Source organism: Ruditapes philippinarum, unplaced genomic scaffold (genome assembly GCF_026571515.1).
Source record: "Ruditapes philippinarum isolate M1 unplaced genomic scaffold, ASM2657151v2 ctg18963_1_1_1_1, whole genome shotgun sequence".
Taxonomy (NCBI): Eukaryota; Metazoa; Mollusca; class Bivalvia; order Venerida; family Veneridae; genus Ruditapes; species Ruditapes philippinarum.
Window position 1 is genome coordinate 79 of NW_026860397.1, and position 24,283 is coordinate 24,361.

The following is a 24,283-nucleotide window of genomic DNA, read 5'->3' on the forward strand; positions in this document are numbered from 1 at the left end:
AGCGTAAGAATAAAACTCTGTAAATCAAGCTCTAGTAGCCAAACAGACAATTAAAATCGTCTATATCTTTATATCAAATAGTTAGACATTACTCGAAAAGTGTCGCCTAAAACTGATTTCTTTTTAAATAGATATGCATTTAGTTAATACCAGTCTTATTCGAGAAATCTGTGAGATAAATTTGTAAACGCAGTGGAAACATTTCACTGTTGCTTAAACGATTTCTATAAAACTTAGCTGTTAATAAAGTTATGAATTACAATTTCTTTACAAAAAATATGGAGTTTATATATACACATGTATTTAAAAAAGAGAGAAAAAACAACAAAAAACTTAACAACAACACACGACTTATAAGTTTATTGTAACTTACATTTTAGGGCCTCGTTCTGATGAGAATTCACAATGAAACACAAGAAAACGTGGTCTTTGGTTTTCAGACAGCTCAAGAAGTTTGTAGACATCTTCTTTCGTGTATAGGTTTACAGCCCCCTGAAGAAAACGAAAAAATAAATTAATTAATCAAAAATAGTAACTCCATTTGCATAATCCAAATCAATGTCATTTTAAAAGTTTGGCATATAAAATAGCGAAATTCAGCCTTCAAAATTCATTTAAATGCCTCTGACAAAAAGTAAATAAATTCAAATTCAGTAAATAATTGAAAATGTTATCAAATATCTAAAAATTTATAAGACAGAATAAAACCTAAAAGAACATAACAGAACAAAACAGAAAATTCAAGATTTTATTCAAGACTTCTACATGGTTTATCATCTTACAATTGTACAATTTAAATATACTGTACAATAGTCACATGGCATTTTATGTACATAAACATAGCTATAAAACCTAAAAGAGTTCATCTGACCATGCAAACATGCAAAGATCAAACTTTGCTTTGTATGGAATAATCACACCCGTACAAAAAATAAGTATAACTGCTTGAACCTTTACAATTATAAAATGTGAAATATTTTGTTAACTTTTTATGTTATTTATCCATTTATCCATGAAATAAAAGAATGATGTGATTGTTTTTGTTACTAACATATGCCGGCTAAAAAAGCACAAGAGAATTCCCATTTTACCTTTATATGTCCTCCTTCAAATTCATACGGGTACCGACAGTCAACAATCATGACGTCACTTCCAGTTTCATCTGTTTCCTTTACAATGTCGGCCATCTTAAAAAATGATAGGTTGATTTCAATATTTCATATAATGAAGATTCAACAAGGCAGAATTCATATATTGATAAATGTCAAGTAAAAATAAAAAAAATGGAAAATATGCCCCTGCGACATCTATAGCACAATCTTGGTGGTGGAAGATTTGGTAAAAACAATAAAATTGATGTGTAAATTACCTTATTCTTAATTAAAATGAGAAGGTAACTTTGACTAAACGATGCTTACAGTTTGGGCGGAAATAGACTTCAAATCGCCATGTTTCCCTCTGACCGTAGGTAAACTGTAGTCACGTGATCCATCTGCTACAAGATCAACTTCCGTTGTAAGTCTGTCAACTGCCCGGATGATACAGCTTACGTCATCGTCCGTCTGCGGAATCGGAGAATTCTGCAAAATAAACGATAATGCTAATTCATTCATTCATTCATTCATTCATTCATTCATTCATTCATTCCATTCCATTTCATTTCTTTTCATTCATTCATTCAATTATTTATTCATTCACATTCACATTCATTCATTCATCCATTCATTTATTCATTTCCTTTCAGTTCCTTTAATGATAAAATTTATTTTCATCAGGCGCACGATCCACTTTTAAAATCAGGAGACGTGTTCTGGCGCGTGGCATTTTAAGATATGAACACAAACATCTATGAAAAAATAAATTAAATTCATGAAGCTGAGAAGCAAAAATGATTCACTGATCATCGTGATAAAAAAATATGTTTAGTATATGCTTACCTGAAGAGCGAACTTTAATAAATTTGTCTCATCTTTTCTGAATCGTTTCACACACGGAGAAAATTCCAAATTATCTTCACCGATATCTGCAATACGTTTATTGTTAAACAGTTTCTTTTTAGCTGACTTAGATTTGAAGCCAAGAGGTGTCGCTGTGCCCAGTACCTGTAGATAAAGAAGTCAATACAATTCAATTTTAAATATATTTTAAATTTCATTTATGACTTGATTTTAATTCCATTGTTATTATAATTTTAATTCTCAATTTAATTATTACGTTTATATTCGTAAACCGATTTTATTAAAGCCAATCAAACTTATTCATTTTACATAGAAATACATTTGGCACTTTTATGGTGCTTTAAAGTATCATGCCTCCAGATTCATTTAATTTACACATTTCAAAAGGCACTTTCAGTCCACGTAAGTTACCAAACTAATATCATAAAAAAATTAACAAAAATGTCCTTACTTAATTAGTCACGTAGTAGAAAAATGATGGGAAATACTGCAAAATCAGTTATTCATTGCATAAATATTTATATTATTACTTGAATTGTAAAAAAATTTACTTTTTTTAAATATTGTTACATTGTTCTCAATATTAATTTGCTAGAGCTTTTCTGGCTCATCTGGGAGCATGCAGTTTTAAGCTGTTATTAGACATCAGCTGAAGAAAAATGTAAAGTTACCTCAGTAAAGGAGCCATCAAAACAGGTGTCATCTTCATCTCCTATAAAAGCCGGTGCAGACGATAAAATAAACTGATCGTCGGTCTGAAAATACAACAAATGATAAGCATAACCCTTAAGAAAATGATAAAAGAAAAGTTTTGTGTTATTATTTTTCGAATATGAGCTTAGGTAATAATACAACTGTAATAGCTGCATGGGATGTAATACTTAATCAAAATACTATGACACTTTTATTGCAACAAATATTTACGAAAGAAGCTTAAAGGCACATTATGCTTTAAAAACGAATAAATTTTACTTACTACTCACATTCAAAATAGTAAATCGTTATAATTGTACTAATTTCATAATTGCCAAAAAAAGCGAAAGAAGAAAAAGATGGTTCAAGTAAATAGTTAATGAGTAAATTTTGAAAACTTTAAAAAGTGCACCGAAAATAAAAAACTTTTGAGAAATAGGCTGTTGGGGCTTTAATTATCTAGTAAGGGATATGTTCACAGGGGGGGGGGGTATATTAAAATGTTTGTGTCAAAGATATCTTACCGTGTCTGTATCCATTCCGAGACCAGAGTCTTCGTCAATGAAGAGCGATCTTATTGTATTTCTTGTCGCGTCAGAGCATGTTTCATTTTCACTCCCGCCAACGTCACCTTCCATGACAGAACTCTTTCCGAATGGTGTGTCGAATGCAACATTCCACTCTTGTGGTGACGTGTATTGTACAGGCGAATCCATATCGCTTGTAAAGAGGCGCATGCTGGAAGAAAGTTGATATATATTTAAGCTGCCATGCTTTAATATTTGTATTATATGTAAATGAAAACAAACAAAAACTTCAATAAATAGTATTTATATACTATATATGCCAAACTATGAACAATTTATTAAGTCGTAAGAACATGTATTATATAAAATGGATACAAGATTCTGTGTTATGTATAAAGATTCAGAAAACATTGTTAAATTTCTCTATAAATATATATAACGGATATTTGAATTGTAAAAAAGAAAACATTTGCGTCAAAAAATGCCTTTCCTAAGAAGGATACAAGATGTTCAATTGTCGATAATATATACACTGAGTGTCTAACATACAAGTAAACCATCACAAATATTTATAACAATTCAGTTTTTACGACAAATATTCTCCATATTTGTTTAAAAAATAAAATAAGGAAAAAATAATAATAAAGAATAATTCTCAGAACAAATCTCGCTTAATTAATTACATTTAGACATAGATTAATCTCAAATATAACAGAGCTTATTAATTATATACTTACATAGTCGATGATAGTGCCATTTTGTTTAGATTTTTATATACTTTGTATTAGCTTTGAATGTATATGTTTGATTGTATTCAAGTGAATAATGATGTTACATAAAATTTCTTACTTTTATAGTATCCATCATATTCGAGTATTGTAGATTTTTATCAATTATCTATGATAATAAAGAGTTATCATGTCACAATTAGCGAGGAAGAGTTATTTTTAGCCGAGACGGACTAATGCTACTCGTCACCAATAGCGTTGTAGGTACATATAATACAAAACGCAATTAACACTTCCGAACCTGTTAATTAACGTGTTAATTGTAATTATAAGGTCTGTTTTTGCTTATTATTAGGTAAGATATTTTGTTTTACATACTAAAAACATGACAATATTATGTTAGTGCTAATTATAATAATTTTGTTATCTTTTGTATGATGACACGTGTTCTTTGCGAAGTGATAAAAAATAAAATATATTGAATAGTACATGTTTCAAAAAGTCTTTCTATTAATGCTAAAATATATTAAAAGCGTCTATATGACATTAATTTTTTTTGTATGTTTATAAAGAACTGGCGCAAATAATACTGTATTTGGTGCTACAGAGTTATAATTATTTCATATATGTCCATGTTATTCAAGTAGTCGTAGCCTTTATATTTAAAGACACTATTTTGTATATCCAAGTATGTATATATTTTTAACGCTGTTGCAAAGCAATAATAGAAATGAGCTATGTGAATTAGCAGTTTATTATAAAAAAAGAAGCTATGACTATTAGAAGTTTAATATTAAATAATATTAAATGATGATGCAAAATTTGGACTTTATCATATTTTTTATATGTTCATCCTTATTTAACTGAGGCTTAATAACATGATATGTTTGAAAACTGTAGGTGTTTTTATTTTTGATTGTTTTTTTTCCTTTTTGTTTTCTTTTTCTTTCTTTTATATTATTGCATTGATTGATCGTACTGAAATGTATTTGTTACTCTGATATTATATGCTGTATATGATGATAAATTATGTTCAAATCAAAGAAATAAAAGTTCTGTTATGTTCTGATTAAAATAAATTGCTACACGCAGTACCTTTTCTATCATTAAATTTAAGGTTATTGCGCAAATGCCTGTAGCACAATACAATTTAACATTTTTTATAATATTTTAGCACAGAGAGTATATAAAATGTTTTCAGAAGATTCATTAATATGTGTATCAAATTTTTAATTTAAACACAATATTTTTTATTTACAATAGTGGCATATTATACAAAAAAATCAAACACACTATACGTATGCTAGAAATGATGTAGAATATGGTTTATTAATTATAAATATAACTAAACTGTATAGCATAAGTAAAAGGTTAAACTTATGAATGGTAAGTCAAGTCAATCCAGTCAAAAGATTTATTCAGTAAATCGATACTTTATCAATAACTTATGACATTAATGTTATTCATTTCATACTTATTAATGAAATATTGTTGAAATATAATGTATATTTTCATTTTCCGTATTTTCTCTGAATTTTTTTCACTGCAGTGAACTATATTTTCCGTATTCTCACTAGTGATTTGCCGAACTACTTTCTTCAAAATTCAATCATTCAACGAAAACACAAAATTAAAGTAGAATATTTTAAAATCTTATGGCAAAGAAAAGAAAAGTATACAATAAAAAAATTTTTTTCCCTATAAATATGGGATTCATTTTTCGGCCGAAGGCCATCTGATTTCACCTTGACATCCGCTAAAATTAACTGTATAGAAATGAATATAGGCAGAATTTTCATTGGTCATTTTAACACTATTAGCCTGTTCGATTGATACTTTAGAAGAGCTTCCGTTATAGGTAGAGGTTTGTGCGATCGCGCGATGGCAAGAAGTGTTAGAAAAAGATACATGTCAGAATAAATATAAAAACACAAATTAATGACATTTTCTAGATGTTTCTAACAGCTTTTCAATAAATATATGAAATTAAATATGAAAGATCGCCTTTTTGATACTTTTGTGTTCGATTGGGTTTCTCTTTTTAGCTGTTCTAGTCATTATATTCTCTTCTTGAAACGGGCATAAGACGATTGAAACGAACTTTCGACTAATTTACAGTTGCACAATTTTCCGTGGAATTAGTGTACAGTATCTACTAAATCTTTTGTTTTATTATAAATTCCTATTCAAATCAAATTCCATTTAGATTAAAATCAAATAATGTAAGTAATATTGTTTAAATCTAATATGACAATTAATGAGGAAAAAAATTGCGGGTAAAAATGAACTGAGATAAAACTATTGAGGACGAATAAAATGTTCTGTTTGCGGTTAGCATAGTTAGTAGTAGCTTATCCTGTGCAAGTTAACAAGTTTGACTTCGGCCGAGTATCTTTTTAAAGATACTTCTTGTTTATTTTGTTGTGCCGCTCATGAAAATGCAAAAAAGTATTTTAATACTGCTCGATGAATATACATTTATAGAAAAAAAAACTTGATATCATCTATCTCTAATTATATACTTATCAATGAAATATTGAGAAATATTAATGAAACAAAATTCGTATTTTTATTTTCCGTACTTTTACTGTAAAAATATTTTTGTTTTGTGTGATACATTTAATGATTTAATTGCTAGCCAGTAAAAATTGATGCTAAAATAATTTATAGGAACACGTGTCATCGCAAAAAGATTAAAGTAATTAACTCATCAGATATGTAGTAATTTTACTCCCGTTATATGGCTTAATTATTTTGCGAAATTTTTACTTCAGAGACAATTTAATTACAATTAATGAGTTCATTTACAGTTTAGTTTAGTTTATTTGTTTATTTACGTCTCATCCATGCATATTTACATAGTACAAAACATTTACATAATACATATATAAAAAGCATGGCCAATCTATCGCAGATTTATAGGAGACTATCGTTATACAACTTTAAAAATACTAGATAAAATCAAAAATACAAATGATTAAACATTTTTGATTGTTACTGAGTATATTCTTTTCTTATTTATATCTTCAAAACTCTAATGATATACATTTTGTATTCCATCCTGACATATAAACATAGATAAAATATCATGTTGTAATAAATGATGTGTGAGACAGTAACATTTCTTTACCTTTACTTGTTTAAAAAAATAAAACAAATAAAAATAAATAGAATAAAATTTAGATTACCATTGCTAATCCATACTTTAAGATCTGCCCTATAATCATGAAGATTAATATAACTGTTTAAAAAAAATAAAAATAAAAAATAAATAAATAAAATACACCTATAAAGACCTATATCAACCCTGATCAGACCAGAGATGAACTGATTAGCAATGACTAAATGGTTATCTACGTTTAGCTACAAACATATAAGAAATTTCCTTTTAAAAGTTAATAAAATGCTACAACATTTTATGTACATTTTTAAAAGAATTCTACATTTAGATAATATATATTTCAGTAAGCGTAATCTTATTAATGATACAAAGTATCAAAACGTGAGAGAAGTATATTATAGCAGGTTTTGGCAGTTAATTTGGCAATTTCGGGATTTGAGAGTACAAACATACTTTTTTGTTCATCATTCATATTAATAAAATCAGCATTGATATCCTTGGCTTTATCAAATAAGACATTTCTAAGAAGTTGGTACGCAGGACATTGTGTTAACACATGTATTTCTGTTTCAACATTTTGTTTACAAATTGGACAAATCCTGTTATTAACATCTAAATTCTCATATCTTCCTGTTTTCAGACGGAGGTGTGCAACTCAACGTCTAAATTGTGCTAATACTGACCGATGCTTTGTAGGCATTGGTAAATATACATATTTTTTCAGTTTCATATTGATATTCAAACAGTTGATATGTGCGTAATTTGTTTCTGGCATTACCAACAGAACCAGTTGGATTAGATATACGTTCTTTCCATTCATTGATAAACAAATTAATACTATGTTGCCCAACAATATTACAACATTTCCTAGATGACAAAACATTACATGTATCTATATATGTGATAAATTTATCAATTTTAAATGTTCTACAAAGTTGAACTGCCAGTTTTTACATCTAGTGCTAGCTCTAGAATAACAATACGCATAAACTTTATAATTAAGTCTATCTCTATTCATTTTATGATATCTATGCCACAGCCTAGCTACCGATACCCACTGTTTCACATGCGGTGGTTGCCAAGCAAGTTCGCCATATAGAGCTGCAGTTGGGGTGTACTTTCCCAAACCTAAATAAAAACGCATGGCTCGTTTTTTGCACTGCGTTTATACATGAATAAGACTTAGTACCCCATATGGAAGCGCCATAAGAAATAACAGGCCATACCATGCTGTCGTACAATTTGGTGAAAACATTGTATGGCATGCCACCAAGACTTTTGGACTTTGCAATAAGGAGACCAAGTGCTCTTCCAGCACTTTGTGCAACAGATTTTGCTGTTTTACAAAAATCTAAATGTTCATCTAAAAGAATGCCTAGATAGGTATACTGAGTGGCAACTTGTAGACTATGGGTACCGCAAGTGAAAGCATGAGTGGTTTTTACAACAGATGGTGGTCTAAAGTGTACAATATTGCTCTTCTGTGGATTAACTATCATAGAGTTTACATAACACCAATTTGACAAAACATCTAAGAGATCTTGTAAATCATTTTCATTTTCAGCTATAAGTACAATATCATCGGCATACAGTAAAATACTGACAATTTCATTATCTATAGACACACCTTTTCCTAAAGCTTTAATCTTAGTGACCAGGTCATTTAAAAACAAATTAAACAATAAAGGTGACAACGAACAACCTTGACGTAAACCACATGTATTTTCAAACCAATCTGTATAATGACCATTTATTCTAACACAGGATGACACCATTTTGTATAGGGATCTCAAGGCATTAAACATGCTACCTTCAATGCCAGTATCAAAAAGTTTTTTCCATAACAGACTACGATTAATAAAATCATATGCTTTTCTAAAATCGATAAAGGCACAAAAGGTAGACTGTTTAAGCTTTTTCCTTGAATCAATAATATTACTTAGTGTTGAGACATGATCTATGGTATTTCTATTTTTTCTAAACCCATTTTGTTCATCTGCTAAGATGTTATTATTTTCCGCCCAACTAGAGAGCCTATTATTTAATATAGAACAATAAATCTTATACATAGAGCAAGATAGAGCTATACCCCTGTAAGATAGTGGATCACGAGGATCAGCAGTACTTGACTTGGGTATAGGGGCAATAACAACTTTTCCCCAATTAGTAGGTATAGTTCCTGTTGTAAAACACACATTAAATAAAATATGTAAAAATGAAACACAACCCTTATTTCTGAAAATATCTAATGGAATATTGTCAAACCCACTGGCTTTACCTTGCTTAGCTTTAAAAATGGCTGTTTCTACTTCTTCAACAGAGATTCCACAATTTAAAATCTCATTATCAGCATCTAAATCATTTTCTTGACCAGTAAAAGCAGATGAACTGTGCGTAGAATCGTTATTCTTATTTAAAAGATTACTAAAATCATTTTTCCATCTGTTCATAACATGTAATATATTGCTAGATATGCTACCATCAGACATTTCTACCTCCATTGGTATCCCTTTATTTCTTGACTGTGCAACACCTATTTTACCAATGGATTTCCAGAATTCCTGTTGATTTATATCACGGTCCGAAGCCAAATCTTCTTGAAATGAGACCCAATAGGAACGTTTTGCCCGTTGGACTGCTCTGTCAAAAGTTTTACGGGCTGTAATAAATACATTTTTTAAAATTGCTTTTTCTGACTGCGAAACATTCGGACATTTAAGCCAGTTTTTTTCTGACAAGCATAGGGAATTCCAGAGGTAAGATAAGTTATCGTTCCACCATGGTTTAGCAATACGGCGCTTTTTATTATAAGTATTCGACAAATGCACAGTTTTATATTGGATATTCTTATACATTTCATCTTTCAAAATCTTACATAGATCATTATATGCATTATCAACATCAGACTGACATCTCATACCTTGCTCAAGTTTAAATACAGTGTCATGGAGCTCATTTACAACAATATCCGATCTCAAAAAGTTAACAGGTATTTCTTTCAAATTAAACTTATCATACATTACATCCTGCTCATAAACATGTACATTTGTGTTATCATGATTAGTGCTATTCACTGGTAAATTAAATGCACATGAAGTGTAAACAAGCCCGGAAGTGTAAATTGCGTTTTGTACGATATATACCTACAACGCTATTGGTGACGAGTAGCATTAGACAGTCTCGTCTAAATATAACTCTTCCTCGCTAATTATGAGATGATAACTATTAATATAGATAATTGGTCAATGGAATCTACAATACTCTGTCATATTAATGATATGTGGCATTCTAAACTGTTCTTCTTCTAACCTAAAACAAAAATAATTTCCAATACATTTCATTAAAAAAACATTTGCATTTTTAATATCGGCATATCAGAAAAACAAAAACAAAGAAAACACACTTAATTTTTGAAATACATCATTTTTTCTTCGAAACTGAAGTCTTGCCGGTCATGATCAAGCATGCCTCCACATTGTTCTAGCGAGGAGACGAATTTGATGGAGGAGAACTTTGTTATATCCTTCTTCCTCGACTCCGACCTAGGGATGGAATAATGTATGGTTCATTGTTTGTTTTTCCTTAAAATATTCATGCAATGCTATAATCTGATTTTATTGACCTGTCAATTATGAATACATTATAGCACTCATTTATACATGTATATTCGATCTCACTTCGGTTTTATCCATGTCGTTTCCGATAATAATATGAAGTATATAACTAATGCTTTGAAGGTCACACCAGCTTAAGGCAAAGATTGTCGTTACATCCACAATATAACAGTCGGTTAAGTGAGTGTCTAATATGCTAGAGGTCTGTGGTTCGATCGCTACTACTGCCATTGTTTTACACCTTCTCTTTTTTATGTTGCAGTGTATTTTAATGGAAATATCCGAAAGCTTGCATTATTGTCTACACAGATATGAAGCAACTGAGAAACAGTTTTGTGTCGATTTGTATGGTGTTTACGGCATTAAAATGAAATTAACTGATTTTGATCCGTATGAATTTTAAATATTACTTCCAAAACCATGTCAATTAAAGACTAAAGACTTTACCAAAATAAGCACAAAACAAAATAAAAACAAAAACGAACAAATAAAACTAACAATCACAGCTTCAGTAATGCTGAAAGTATAAAAACTTACGAGGTAACGATCATACAACACCGGTCTTACTTTCCTGTGTGAAACCACACTAAGATTGATGGAAAACGCACTATGTTTTCAACATTGCGACTGGAACACGAAAGTGATTCACAAATACAATTGTAAAGCGAAAACAATTAAATCTAAACGCCGTTTCAGGAATCTAAAACAGATAGTAATAGTATTAAATTGATTAAAATGTTCGTTCATTGTATTTTCTAATGTGTATATACACCATTGATTTCGTCCATTAATTATGTTAGTCTAAAATCGAGTGTGTAAGTCCATAGGTTTAAATATTTGAATATTTAGTAAAGCCCCAGTCACACTAGAGCTTACGACCAGTGAAGACCAGTTCACGATCACCAGTGACCTCTGGTCGGGGACAATCTTTAAAACGTCTTACGACGGTCATCGGTGATCTTTGGCAGTCGCAGGTTATCTTATTTAGGTCCCACGACCAATTTCAGTCGTAGAGAGGTTTTTGAGCTTGCACAAAAACCTCCTTGCGATCAAACAGGTCGCTAGTGATCTTATAAAGTCTTAAGGCTGTCGCACGATGGTCGTTCGGAAGTGCGACAATCTTACGACAGTCTTTACAAATTGCCACTAGTCACTGATTATCCTAAGTAGTCTTTAGTAATCGTGTGATGGTCGTACGACAAGTTGTAGGTGATCGCATGTTATGACACGGGTAGTCGTAAGTAATCCCAGGCAATCTTGAGACCATCGTACGTTTACTTATGACCTGTCGTACGATTGTCAATGATGACTTGTCTTACGATACTTGCAAACGTAAATTTATCTGTGCAAAAATGGTTTTGGTCGCAGACAATCGCTGATGATCGTCAGTTTTACAAGTCGCCGGTGGTCGCAATTAATCGTAAGCTCTAGTGAGACTGGGGTTTAACCTTTCAATCCTATTTTCAATTTTATGACCACTGCTAAATAAGTAAACCATTTTAATAATTTAAAAAGATATAATGTGTTTAAAAAAAATAAAATCGTCATCCCTGTATGGAACAGAATTAGTGCATTTATTCCATCTTGCTTTATGTTATCGGGACTTACAATATGCTTGCTTCTATACTTCTTAATGACAATGAAAACCTGCGTTTTGCTGAATTCAATCATGCCTTACGATTACCGAATGCACTTTCATGTAATTGCAACCTTATGTGTTCCCTACTAAACCATCAAACTCACATATTTTAATATGCTATATATTTAATTGCATCTTTTATTAAGGACAACGTATTATTTTTGGTGTTTAAGATAACACCTCTTTGTTTGTTCTTGATATAACTATATGTAACATGGTAAGTTTCTGTCAGTACCTTTAATTTGCTATAAATCTGCCACTTATATTGTCGACATTATGTCACAATAAGTTATTAATTTTGATCAATAATTGGCGAATTTGATGTGTCTTAGCATTCATATGCTTCAATATATTCACTGATTACAAATATAATGCAATACATGATCATTGCGCACCGACAACGAGATGACAACGATAGCGATATTATAGTCGCATGTGACAGTACGCACTAAGCAGTGTTGGCAGTAAGCATAATGCGAGTTGCAATAATTTGTGTTCATATTATGACAGCAGGTGTCGCTTTGTCGGTAGATCCCGTTATTTTCCGGATGATTCCGTATTTTGGCTCGTGGAGTATAAACAAAGTTACGTCTCCTTTATACAGGGGTGTATACAGAACAGTGTTAGTTGGGGACTGACATGAAAAGGGAAAATTTACTGAAAAACAAGAGGACACGATGCGACAGACGAAAAGTGCGTGTTTTTGAAGATTCCGCCAGCTTGTGGAAAAAAATGTTATAGATTTCTCTAATAACTCATCCTACAAGTGGCAACTCACCTCTTATACAATTGTTTACACTTCTTTTTGAGCGTGTGTAATAGTCGTATGAGCAATATTGAAATTGAATTTTAAGATATACTATGATCAAACTTACGGTGACACAAAGGTGACATGTGTGTGTTTTTATTTATCTCGTGCGCACGAGATACTGTGTCGTGGCCATGGGTTACTAAGTCGTGACCACGAGATAGTTAAGTCGTGAGAACCGAGATACTATGTTGTGGCCACGAAGTTACTAAGTCGTGGCCACGAGATAATTAAGTCGTGGGAAACGAAATGACAAAGTCGGTGGCCACGAGTTACTAAGTCGTGGCCACGAGATAAATAAGTCGTTGGAACAAGGTTACCATGTCGTGTGACCACGAGAAAGTTTAGTCGTGGCCACGAGAAGTTAAGTCGTGCGAAAGAGATAAATAACCAATCAAATTACACTATTTATATGAATTTTCCTAACAAGGATGCCCCTTCTTCTCCTGTCCGTAAAAGTGCCATTTATACAAGTTATTGATTGGTCAAAGATTTAGCGTCATTGTGACCCTCATTTCTGACCAAATTGCCTAAAAATTATTAGGTGTCATCTACTGATCTTTTTAGGTTATATAAACTACGGCTTATTCTTTCTAAATCATTTATCAGACAAGGATTTTACATGACGTGTCATGTTTATCTGACCCGTGACCTCAAACATCCTTATGGGATATCTACTGTCCACGGGCAATGTCCCTACCCAATAAAATAAACCAGGACTAAGTCCCAGTCAAGTTATGGTATAAACAATGTTAACAGGCCGTTGTACGTACAAAATGACCAATTCTATCATAGAATTGTCCCAACAAAGGGCTATAACTTAGTCAAAATTAATGTCTGATTTATGGGCCTTATGATCCTAAATACATGTATCAAGTTCAAAGTGACACTTCAGTATTTTCAAAGATTAATGTTACACGTAAATCTTTAAACAGAAATTTTCTAAGTTTAGAAAATCATGGTGTAATCTGATTTAATTATCTCGCCTGCACGACATAGTTATCTCGTTCCCACGACTTAAACGACTTAGTAACTCGTGGCCACGACTTAGTACAGTACAAACTTGATTTTTTTTTTCATGTAAAATAAAATAAATATAATTTAGCTTCACACAAATATTGTGCTTTAAATCCTTTACACTGTAAGTGGGCAGTATGCATATACATGTATAGTGTTATTACAAAAAAATGTATGGAAGTTTCTTTTAAAGACAGGCACAACTTTACTTTACCCGTAAACAGAGTAAAGCAGATTCCTATACATTATGTGTATTTGTTTTTATTTAAAAAATATATATTTAGTAAGAATTTTATAGATTTCAATAAATTTCTGTGATAAAAATATGTTACTGAAAGATGTGCATAGTATATCATTAAGCACAAATATATGTGAATGTGGTGGTGTGTGCGGGATGTCTGATCTATAATCAGACACACATATGCCCAACATTTGAGCCGCGTCACGACAAAACCAACATAATGGGTTTGCGACCAGCACAGTCTGATCAGGATCCATGCTAATTGCTTTCCAACTCGTTTACAAGTAGAGAAACTGATAGCGAACAGCATGGATCCTGATCAGACTGCGCGGACGCGAAGGCTGGTCTGGATCCATGCTGGTCGCAAACCCATTATGTTGGTTTTGTCGTGACGCGGCTCATTTGTAATTGACTATGCACATGTTACAAAAATAAACAACTTCCTTCTTTCATTATTAAACATGTATATTTTAATGTGTTACATACCTATTCGCCACTATTAGTGACTCTGAGACATTTATTAAGTTAAAATGCCAATAATTTTTGCTGCTTTTTAATGTCCAAGTCATTAGATAAAGACCTTCGCAGTACCTAGGCAGGTGCTTAACAACTGCATGACAGCATAATATGTTTTGGTAAGGGAGTACATTAAGAAGACTTTTGCATGAAACTGACACGTATATATTCCATCCCAGCTCATGAACGTATATTTGGGGGTAGGTGCAGCCCTTAAGCCAGGGCCTGAATCCGCCACTGTACGTATAACTGCCCCATTGAATAACTGTCTACGAGCATATTTTTTTCTAATAGACTGTATACATATATATAATTATATTGCATTATCCTTTACTACTTGTATTTATATTCTTTCAACTGCAATTTATGTATTAAGCGCTTAGTACGTATTTATATATACATGTACGGAAAATTCCGATCATAGGCGAATCGTGGAAAAATTCCGTTGATATCGATAACAGAGTTCTCGCCCCTTAACAGTTCACACATCGCTAGATATAGATTGAATTGTTTATCATAATGTAAGATGATCAAACATAATCCACAAAGCCTCAGACACCGAGCTTTATTAAGCAATAATGGATATAAGCGAAAGCTAATAGTAATCACGCCATGCGAGCTATAAATCAAATAAGTCACGTTTTGACAAAATTCATCAGTGAACAAAAAATAGTCAATTTTAAATGACTTCTACATCAAAGTAATACAAAAAAAACTAAACCGTAAATGAAGAAAGGTAGCTTATGCGTAAAGGTATATGACGTTAACATTTTAGTATTCCAAATGGCTTGTTCCAGTTTTAATAGTTATCCCTCAATGAAAGAATTGGTCACTTAGAAATGTTTGAATGAAATAATGAAAAATGGAATCCAGCATAATGCAAAGTTTAAATATCATAAAGCAAGATGGAATAAATGCATTAATTCTGTTCCATATCCCTGTCATCTTTATCTTTATGTCATGTTTACCCCAAATTGGAGTGGATAACGCGTCGTGCGACACAGGTCGATTAGAGAGACCTGTGCGTACTATACAATGTCGGGTGACAATGAAAAAATCCAAAATATAAAGTGAACAAAACAAGTCTGCCAAACAAAGTTTGAAGACGGTATATTGTCAGCTTGTACCATTAATTGCCCGTCTGTCCGCACTTGCAAACTTCTGAATGCTACCATTATTAAAAATACAAGATGGATTTTATTAAAACTGTGCTAGCATGTAGATATGTTTCTTGAGAAACAAATGTAGATGCAAGAGTTTTTATTTTTTCGATTGTGCAAAATGACCACGATTGCGGACCACTTAATTATCTCGTGGCCACGAATTAATAACTCGAAACACAGCATAGTATCTCGTGCGCACCACTTAAGTACTTCGCGGCCACGACTTAGCCCCTCGTGGCCACGACATAGTATCTCCTTGGTACCAGTTAATTATTTCGTGGTCACGACTTAGTAACTCGTGGTCATTACATAGTATCTCGCGCGCACGAGATAAATAAAAACGCACAAATGTCACCTTTGTGCCACCGTATCAAGGAATCAAACATTTTTTTCAATTTAAATGCTACAGAGGGGACATTCCGATTTACTTTTATTTTCCTACCTCCATATCTCGTGGTCACGAGATATGACTCAGAAAAACATTGCTATCTCGTTCCCGCGATATTTAACTCAGGAAAGAAACACAAAGGGCAAACGACAGGGACTTTGGATTCTTTCATGTGAGGACGCTATCCAGATAGCTTACGGAACATCTGTGGTTCTACTACTCGAGTGTCCGTTCGTGCCTGAATAATGTACGGAAAGGAACCTGAGGTCTTCCTTCACCAGTAAAGCTGGAACGTCGTCATGTGATCTATACTGTGTCGCTGTGACGTAAAACCCAATAAAAAAAAACAAAACAAAAAAAAAACAGATATAATAAAAAGCTGATTGACCAACTAACCCGTTGGAACTAGAAAGCGATTTTTTGTGTTTTGTTGAATCTTGAACTGTGTGTGATACAATCTGTATGATATCGATATTACAATAACTATTCTGTGATACATACATATGACTTATACCATGTAAATTATCATTATTTTGTTGCAAAACTTGTACACAACTTTCTGTGTCTTGCAGTCAATGACAGCGACCAAACCGGAAATAAGGAGAAATATACTGTCATTTCTTTTTCTACATTTTATTAGTATAATTACATGTCAATTCAATACAGCTTGCTTGTTTTATAATGCATCTGTTTTACAGTAATATGTTAAATGTATATGTACACTTTTACGGAGATAAATTTATCTAATTATGAAACATTCATATTAATTCCACATGGATGTGGAGGGATATAAACAACTAAGATCAGCAGGTCAATTTACATAACTCTGTATTACATCTTTGACAAAATAATGTCCGTTTGTAATTAACAGTTATCAACATTTATATTTATTAATATTTCTAAAACCTGGACTTACTTGAAAATGTATAAAATGGTCACGAGTGAATTGATAAATTTCTTTTTACATGTATCTTTCTGCCACAACTGTACCCTCTATATTGATGACATCAACGGGATAGGGACATTATTTGCATTCAACGATAGCTCTAGTAGTTAAATGTGTAATAGTTTATTTCTGTTTGATAAAATGCTACCAGTATAATTAAAAAAAGTTCTAAGAAAACTAAAATCACTGTCTACTTACCAGATCTATTATGGGTTAGACCCAACAAAAATTATTTTGGATTTTTTATTACACTTTCTAAGACCCAAGTCATCTGACATGTCACCAGCGAACATGAACAAAAGTAAAAAAAAAGCATCTTAATATATGAGACCAGATTCAAGGTTGTTCTAAAGAAATCTTAACTTTTCCAAGAACATGAAAATAATAGAGATGGCATGCTTCCCCTTGGCGTAAGTGTACTGTATAGTTATAATTATAAAGCTCCACTTTTCGTAGAAAAAGGAGAAGATTTTTTTGTCATGACACTCTCGTCGATTAACCTTTTTCTTTAAGGTCCATTTTCTCAGAAACTGTAAAAGTTATTGACTACAAACTTTACATACATGTTTATTGTCTTCAGAGAACGCCATAAGGATAGGGAATCCTACGATATATATTATTGCAAATACATGCTCCTTTGTCAACTTTAAGCCCAGTTCATCCTCTTTGTGCGGGTCAATTTTCTCAGAAACTGTCAAGTTATTCACAAATTTATGCCCCTTATTTCCTGAATATTTTTTAAGGCAAAATTATGATGTGTGATGAATGTATTTACATGTTTTGTTTTATCAAATGGAAAATAAAGTCATTTGCGGTAAATTACGATTGAAAATATATCTTTTAACCAGAAACAGTAAAAGAATTCTTATGATCAACCAAATCCAAAGATCGTCAACAGATATACATTTTGTACTTTCAGCTTTCTTCAAAACATAGTGTTCACTTCAATAAGTAAATACTGTATTAATACTTGTATATCTATTGATGTATTAAGTGAAGGATGGTAAATACTTTGAATATTTAGAATACAGCTTGAAACCTAAAGCTCCTAATCCAACTCCAGCTCCTAATGTAAAAATCGTTTTTGCAGAATTTATGATATTCTGTTTTTCCTTTTCCTTTTGTTGTCTTTCTTTTTCTTCCCTTTCCCTCTTCTCTCTTTCTTGTTCTCTGACAACCATAGTTTTGATATCCTTTAAGATTGGTTCCAACTGCTCATGAGCCAGCATACCGTCATACCTATCTAGATCAGCATGTCTTCTTAACACTTTCTCATGGCAGCTTAGATAATCATTTTTGAAGCATGAATTTCCATTTTTCGATACTTGATCTATGTACTGGAGTAGAGTATTGATATTCTCTTCTTTCGGATTCCTATTATTGAATCTAACAACCCGTTTCCCACAGCGTTTCAGTAACTCATTCATCTGGTATGATTCCCGACAGGCATTGCTAAAATCGGCGTCAGTTACATCATTCTCTACATGAGTAACCACGACAATGGCATGATCTAAATATTGCTCTCCGAATGTTATTTGCAACACATCCAAAGCAGAAACCTCCTCTGCTGTGAATCTATTATATTTGATGACGATGAGGAATGCATGTGGTGCCGGGCAAAGTTTCAAAGCATGCACGATTTGTTCGGCTTGTCGAGCCACATTTCGGTTTTGATTGGTGTAGAACAATCCTGGCGTATGAACAATTTCGAAATGTCTATATTTTTCCGATTGACATGCCATTGTAATAGCATTGAATCCACCCCCTTCGGAAAAACGTTTCATTCCAAGTAGGTTGTTCCCCAGTGAACTTTTTCCGTTACCAGTTTTCCCAACTATTATTACTCTTTTGCTGGTTTGAGCCATTCTGGAATTTTAAAGCGAAACATATAAAATACTGGTGAAACCTGAACAATTTATACTAAGTTGGTATTTAGTCACAGACACTATTGCCCGATAATTTGTTTTATTTAAGCTACTTGCTCAACATAATACATGCAAATGCACCGATGTAGCGAATGATAAAACACAAAAAAATACAATTGGATATTACCTTTCTGTATGTATGTTATTGTGAATGTCCTAATAGGTATGGTTTTCGATTTAAAATAAAGCAAACTCTCCGATTATCTCACATTAAATGTATCAGATAAAGGCATATCAACTAATACAGACATCTCTAGATAGGACATCAAAATAAATCCAAAAACAGTTATCTTACAACATCTGATATCTGACCATTTGAATGACATAAATCATGTGAACTGTAAACATTTAGTATAAAGTATCGTTAAACATAACAAGGACATCATTCTTCATATATACATGTTATGTATTAATTAAAAGATCTCCACTGATGTCAAAATGCCTAAAAACATACAATTTGAAAATATGAAGTGTACGTTTAAAATGGTAAACTCTGCAAAAGATTACAAATAAATGTGCTAAACATTGAATTGAAAATCCATTTCTGGGCGGTTCTTAGCCTGATTTGAGTGAAAAGCGTTGCAACGATTTTTATTTTTTAGTATATTGCGGAATGAAATTATTATAATTCTGGACAAACAGGATGAGGTAATGACCCGAGAATATGCAAACAAATTATAAGCTCAGACCTTGATTTAAATTGTACACCAATTTGACTTCAATACATAAAATATTAGTTCTTTATAATAATAACCAACAGAAAAACAGAACCAAAATGTAGGTCCTGTAAATGTCAAATAAGTATTTTCTAGAAACAGTAACAATAAAGATACCAACAATAAAACGATTTTTAGAAATAAATAGATGAGGAACAATGGGCCTTTAAGCCAGGCGGAATGCATCTCAGTGGCGATACATTTGAAACTCTATTGGTGCTGAAAATACAAGCAGATGTAATGTAATGTAAAACATATCATTTGCCATACACATAATCAATGTAATTGTAATGTAATGCATTACATTTCATTGTAATTTATCCCAAGCCTGAGGCAAAATAAACTGAAGATGCCGGGCCTTGTTTTAGATCAGATCACAAGCACTGTGAAAGTTTTGCAAATACAAAAGAAATCAACGCTTCAAGGGACAACTGTCTGGGTTGTATTTATAGTAATCGAGATAGATTAGTATGTATGACATTGTGTTGTTGAAGCAAAGGAAAGTCATTTAAAAACATGCAATGTGGTTTTCTAACAAGTGACCTAAATCTCCATGTAATCTCTAATTGTTTTTCACTTAAGAAGACTCGAATATCTTTTCTTGAGACGATAAAGTCGCGAACTTAGTAACTTTCTGAAAGGATGTAACAGCGAGACGTGTTTAAGAACTATCTTAAATCCTCGTATTTTGATATATATGGCATATATTAACTCTCAAAAAAGTGCTTGTGAATTTATATACGATTGTTTAGTTTGCGATAACTGACTCTTAATAAACCTATTTTTCGATGTTTGAAAATTGTTTTATTTTGCATAATTATAAACATATAAAAAAAATCAGTATGTGTGGTTTACCACTTTGACCAAAACCTACAGGATCTTTAAATCTTCGTATTTTGATTTGTATGGCATAGATATGAACTCTCCATAAAGTGCTTTTAGATTTATATACGATTGTTTAGTTTGTGATAAGTGAACTCTTAATAAACGATCAGTATTGTTTAATTTACATAGCTTATATTTCGTTTCGGTAAGATGTGTGATACTAGGTTGAATACCTTATATAATTACATGTTCATTGCATTATCAGTATGACATTGTCGGATTCCCACAGCCGAACCATTAAAATTTATCAGTTATGTCATGTTACATTTTAATCATCCGTGGTTATCCGACAATGTCAGTATGATAGCTCAAATGAAATTGAAATATGTAAACAAATATATCAGTGTGTTTTTTGTTGTAATACTTAAATATTTATTGCTCTGATATAATGTAAATATAATCATATAGAAATATAATCATATGAGTGTAGGTTATACATGTATATGAAACTGTTTAATTTGAACTTAATTATGTCTGTTTAATTATATATAAATCTGTGCTACAAATTATTCTACGTCCAATAGAGATGTATTGATCAGTCTTGCATAAAACCGGCGGCCATATTGGACGCCATCTTGAATTCTAAAGATATATGAAAGCGGAAATTTCAAAATTTGTATTTTTATGAGATAATTTATGTGAGAAAGAAACTTTATTCATGCTTAAGTATACGTTTCAGGTCTGAGTCTAATATAGGATTTGCGTATGAATATAAGTGCAATAAAATCGTTTTTTGTTCTCAACAAAGTATAATCAAATCACAGTATTGCTCAATACCAATGTTTTGACAATTTCACTCCGAGTACAATAAGGATTCGATATATTGTCACTTGGAGTAAAATGATTCGATATCGACATTTTTGACTATGAAAATAAGAAAGAGTTATATGTAAGTTATATTTTATTGATCTCTTGGGCTCGGAAAATGAAAACAGGGCTAGATATATTGAGTACAAAAGTGAAGTAATATCACATTATTGACTGGTAAAATGAAAAGAGAGTTAGTTGATAAATGTTTGAGCGAATATATTTTTTATGTTAGGAGTGCACATGGTAACAGTTTAACGTTGGCATGGTTATTAAAGTAATTAAACTTTGTCAGGTATCAGAAAATGGTTGGTCTTTTAAGATAAGATAAAATAAGATATGTCTTTTGATTCCATTTGATTTCGTATCTAAAGATTGCATATAGTTATATTAATTGATGTATTGTGCACTTTTATGTTATGATGTGATATAAGCTTTTTGGAAATAACAAGCATGCAAGAGACAATAAAAAATTGTATTTTCATGTGTTTAGTTTTCGCTGTGTTGGTGCTTATTTGTATAAATCTAATAATTGGTTAAAACTGTCTCTATGCTATGGTACCAACTTAATATAAATTGTTAAGTTTTCATCAATATTTTATATGTTACGCTTTATATTCCAGAATGGCCCAAATCAGAAAAAAGAAATTATAGTAAGGAAAACTGGTAACGGAAAAAGTGCACTAGGTCTACTTGGAACGAAACTTTTTAAGGGAGGGGGTGGATTCAATGCTTGTACAATGAAATCTCAAATGCAGAAATATAGACAATAGACCATTCTTAATATTCTACAGCTATTTTTAGAACATGAACCAGAACCAGGCGTAACTGGCAAGCTAATAAGCCAGTATAAGCTGTGTATACAATGAAATTGACTTATCTTTGGTTCCTAACATTAATTTCTCATTTGTAGAGTTATATATTTATCAAACTAAAGGTAATTCCTCTATAAAGAATTCAACTATATTTATGAGGTATTCATTTATGGTTTAAGAGGTGAGAGATTTTTTACTTTCGGTTTCAATTTTGCTGTCATAAAGATATTTCCTAACATAATATAAGGTTTATAGATATAAATCTGTGGTATCTTGTATTATATAATCGTAGTTGTTCTGTTATTTGTGGATTCTTGATGCCAACATAAAGGTAATTGCAAATTGAATCTTACAGATAAGCCCCTAATGACCTGTGGAAAATCTTTATCAGATGTGTATTGGGTGGTATATATCAAACATTTATTGACTCAGTTATAAAGACCGTTTACCATAGTTTCTGGAATAAACTAATGCCTAGCCAAATTCTATGTATACATGTACATGTCCTTTATGAATTTTAATTTGTACTTCCAGTACTACCAGCAACTGGTTGCGCAATATAATTAAGGGAAATGCCATAGATAACAGAGAAAGAATGAATTTTCTTATTTATTTCAAAATTTTAATAAAGACTAAACTTTAATACTTCCTAATATTATATTGTTTTTATTATCCTTTTTTTTATTGAAAACCAATTTATATATACATATAAAAACAATATAATACATAAGACTGACTATTACATTTTGTTAATGATTGCACTATGAGTTCATTAAAATTAGGTAGTGAACATGCTACTGTCCATACCTGGTTGACAGAAATGAAATAGGTGTGTGAAACAGATGATACTCTTTTATTCTTTTGGTTTTTGCTTAGTGCTGATCATTCTCTCTCTCATTTTCTAGTGTAAATTTGTTTTTTATACAAATGCTGAAATATTCAATGACACTTCCCTTTCTGAAATTATCTTCCTTAATGTAAATCCTTTATCACCCATCACCAGTTTCAAAAAAATCAATTAGATCTCACATCTGACATGCATCTATGTAACAATGACACAAATGCAAACATGTGCATGTTCCTTTGTAATTTCAATAAAAACTCAGCTGAGTTGCAGGGTCTTTACATTTTTTGGTCTCCTCCAGTTCAAGCCTCATGAAGCCTTTAAATATCATTTTCTTCCAGTGTTTCTGTAGACCCATAAGATGTAAATGGTTGGCAATTGGTACTTGTTGCATTATCTTCTTCATCTTCATTATAGACAATGCTGAAAGATATATATTTTACCAAAACATATTATTTATTCAGTATCAGTGAGAATTTAAATGACTTTTTTTCTATATTTAAAGCAAATACATTTATTAAACACAAATAAGCGTTATATTATATGTATTTAAATGAAATGATGAATATGGGTTTTAAATCAGTGACTTTATAATAAAAATTACCTATCAATGAGCATTTTCTTTGGTGAAAGAATTTTTCTTATAAGTGGCCTTCTTAATTGGAGTTGTTTGTTCAACCCAATTAAACACTGATGGAAAAGAACCATTTTTAAGGGGAGTCCAGTTGTAATCCTCAGTTTAAAATGTTTGGAACACACCACAGTAGATGCAGTGACCCTAAAATATACAACATATATTTATAATAAGGAATGATATAGTAACTATTATAGTCAGCTTCAATCCTCTGTTTGTAACATAACTTTGAACTGATAATAATTTACAAGTTTCAATTGTTATAACTGTTATATTAAAAGCAAGCAGTTCTCCCATT

The 24,283-nt window shown here is 31.6% G+C and overlaps 2 protein-coding genes across 2 annotated transcripts; both read right to left on the minus strand.

Moving 5' to 3' along the window:
• Positions 1–373: 373 nt before the first annotated feature.
• On the minus strand, positions 374–3,367 carry LOC132759925 (M-phase inducer phosphatase 3-like; the record flags this gene model as incomplete). Its single annotated transcript, XM_060751802.1, has 6 exons — positions 3,176–3,367; positions 2,630–2,713; positions 1,938–2,102; positions 1,419–1,580; positions 1,092–1,187; positions 374–492 (listed from the first exon to the last, which is right to left on the minus strand). Coding segments are annotated over exons 1-6 (818 nt in total), but the record flags the coding sequence as incomplete, so codon positions are not given.
• A 14,552-nt stretch (positions 3,368–17,919) lies between these two features.
• On the minus strand, positions 17,920–19,529 carry LOC132759926 (GTPase IMAP family member 9-like). Its single transcript, XM_060751803.1, has 2 exons — positions 19,412–19,529; positions 17,920–19,225 (listed from the first exon to the last, which is right to left on the minus strand). The coding sequence occupies exon 2, from the start codon at positions 19,222–19,224 to the stop codon at positions 18,349–18,351; it is 876 nt and encodes a 291-aa protein (XP_060607786.1). The 5' UTR covers position 19,225; positions 19,412–19,529; the 3' UTR covers positions 17,920–18,348.
• Positions 19,530–24,283: the final 4,754 nt, after the last annotated feature.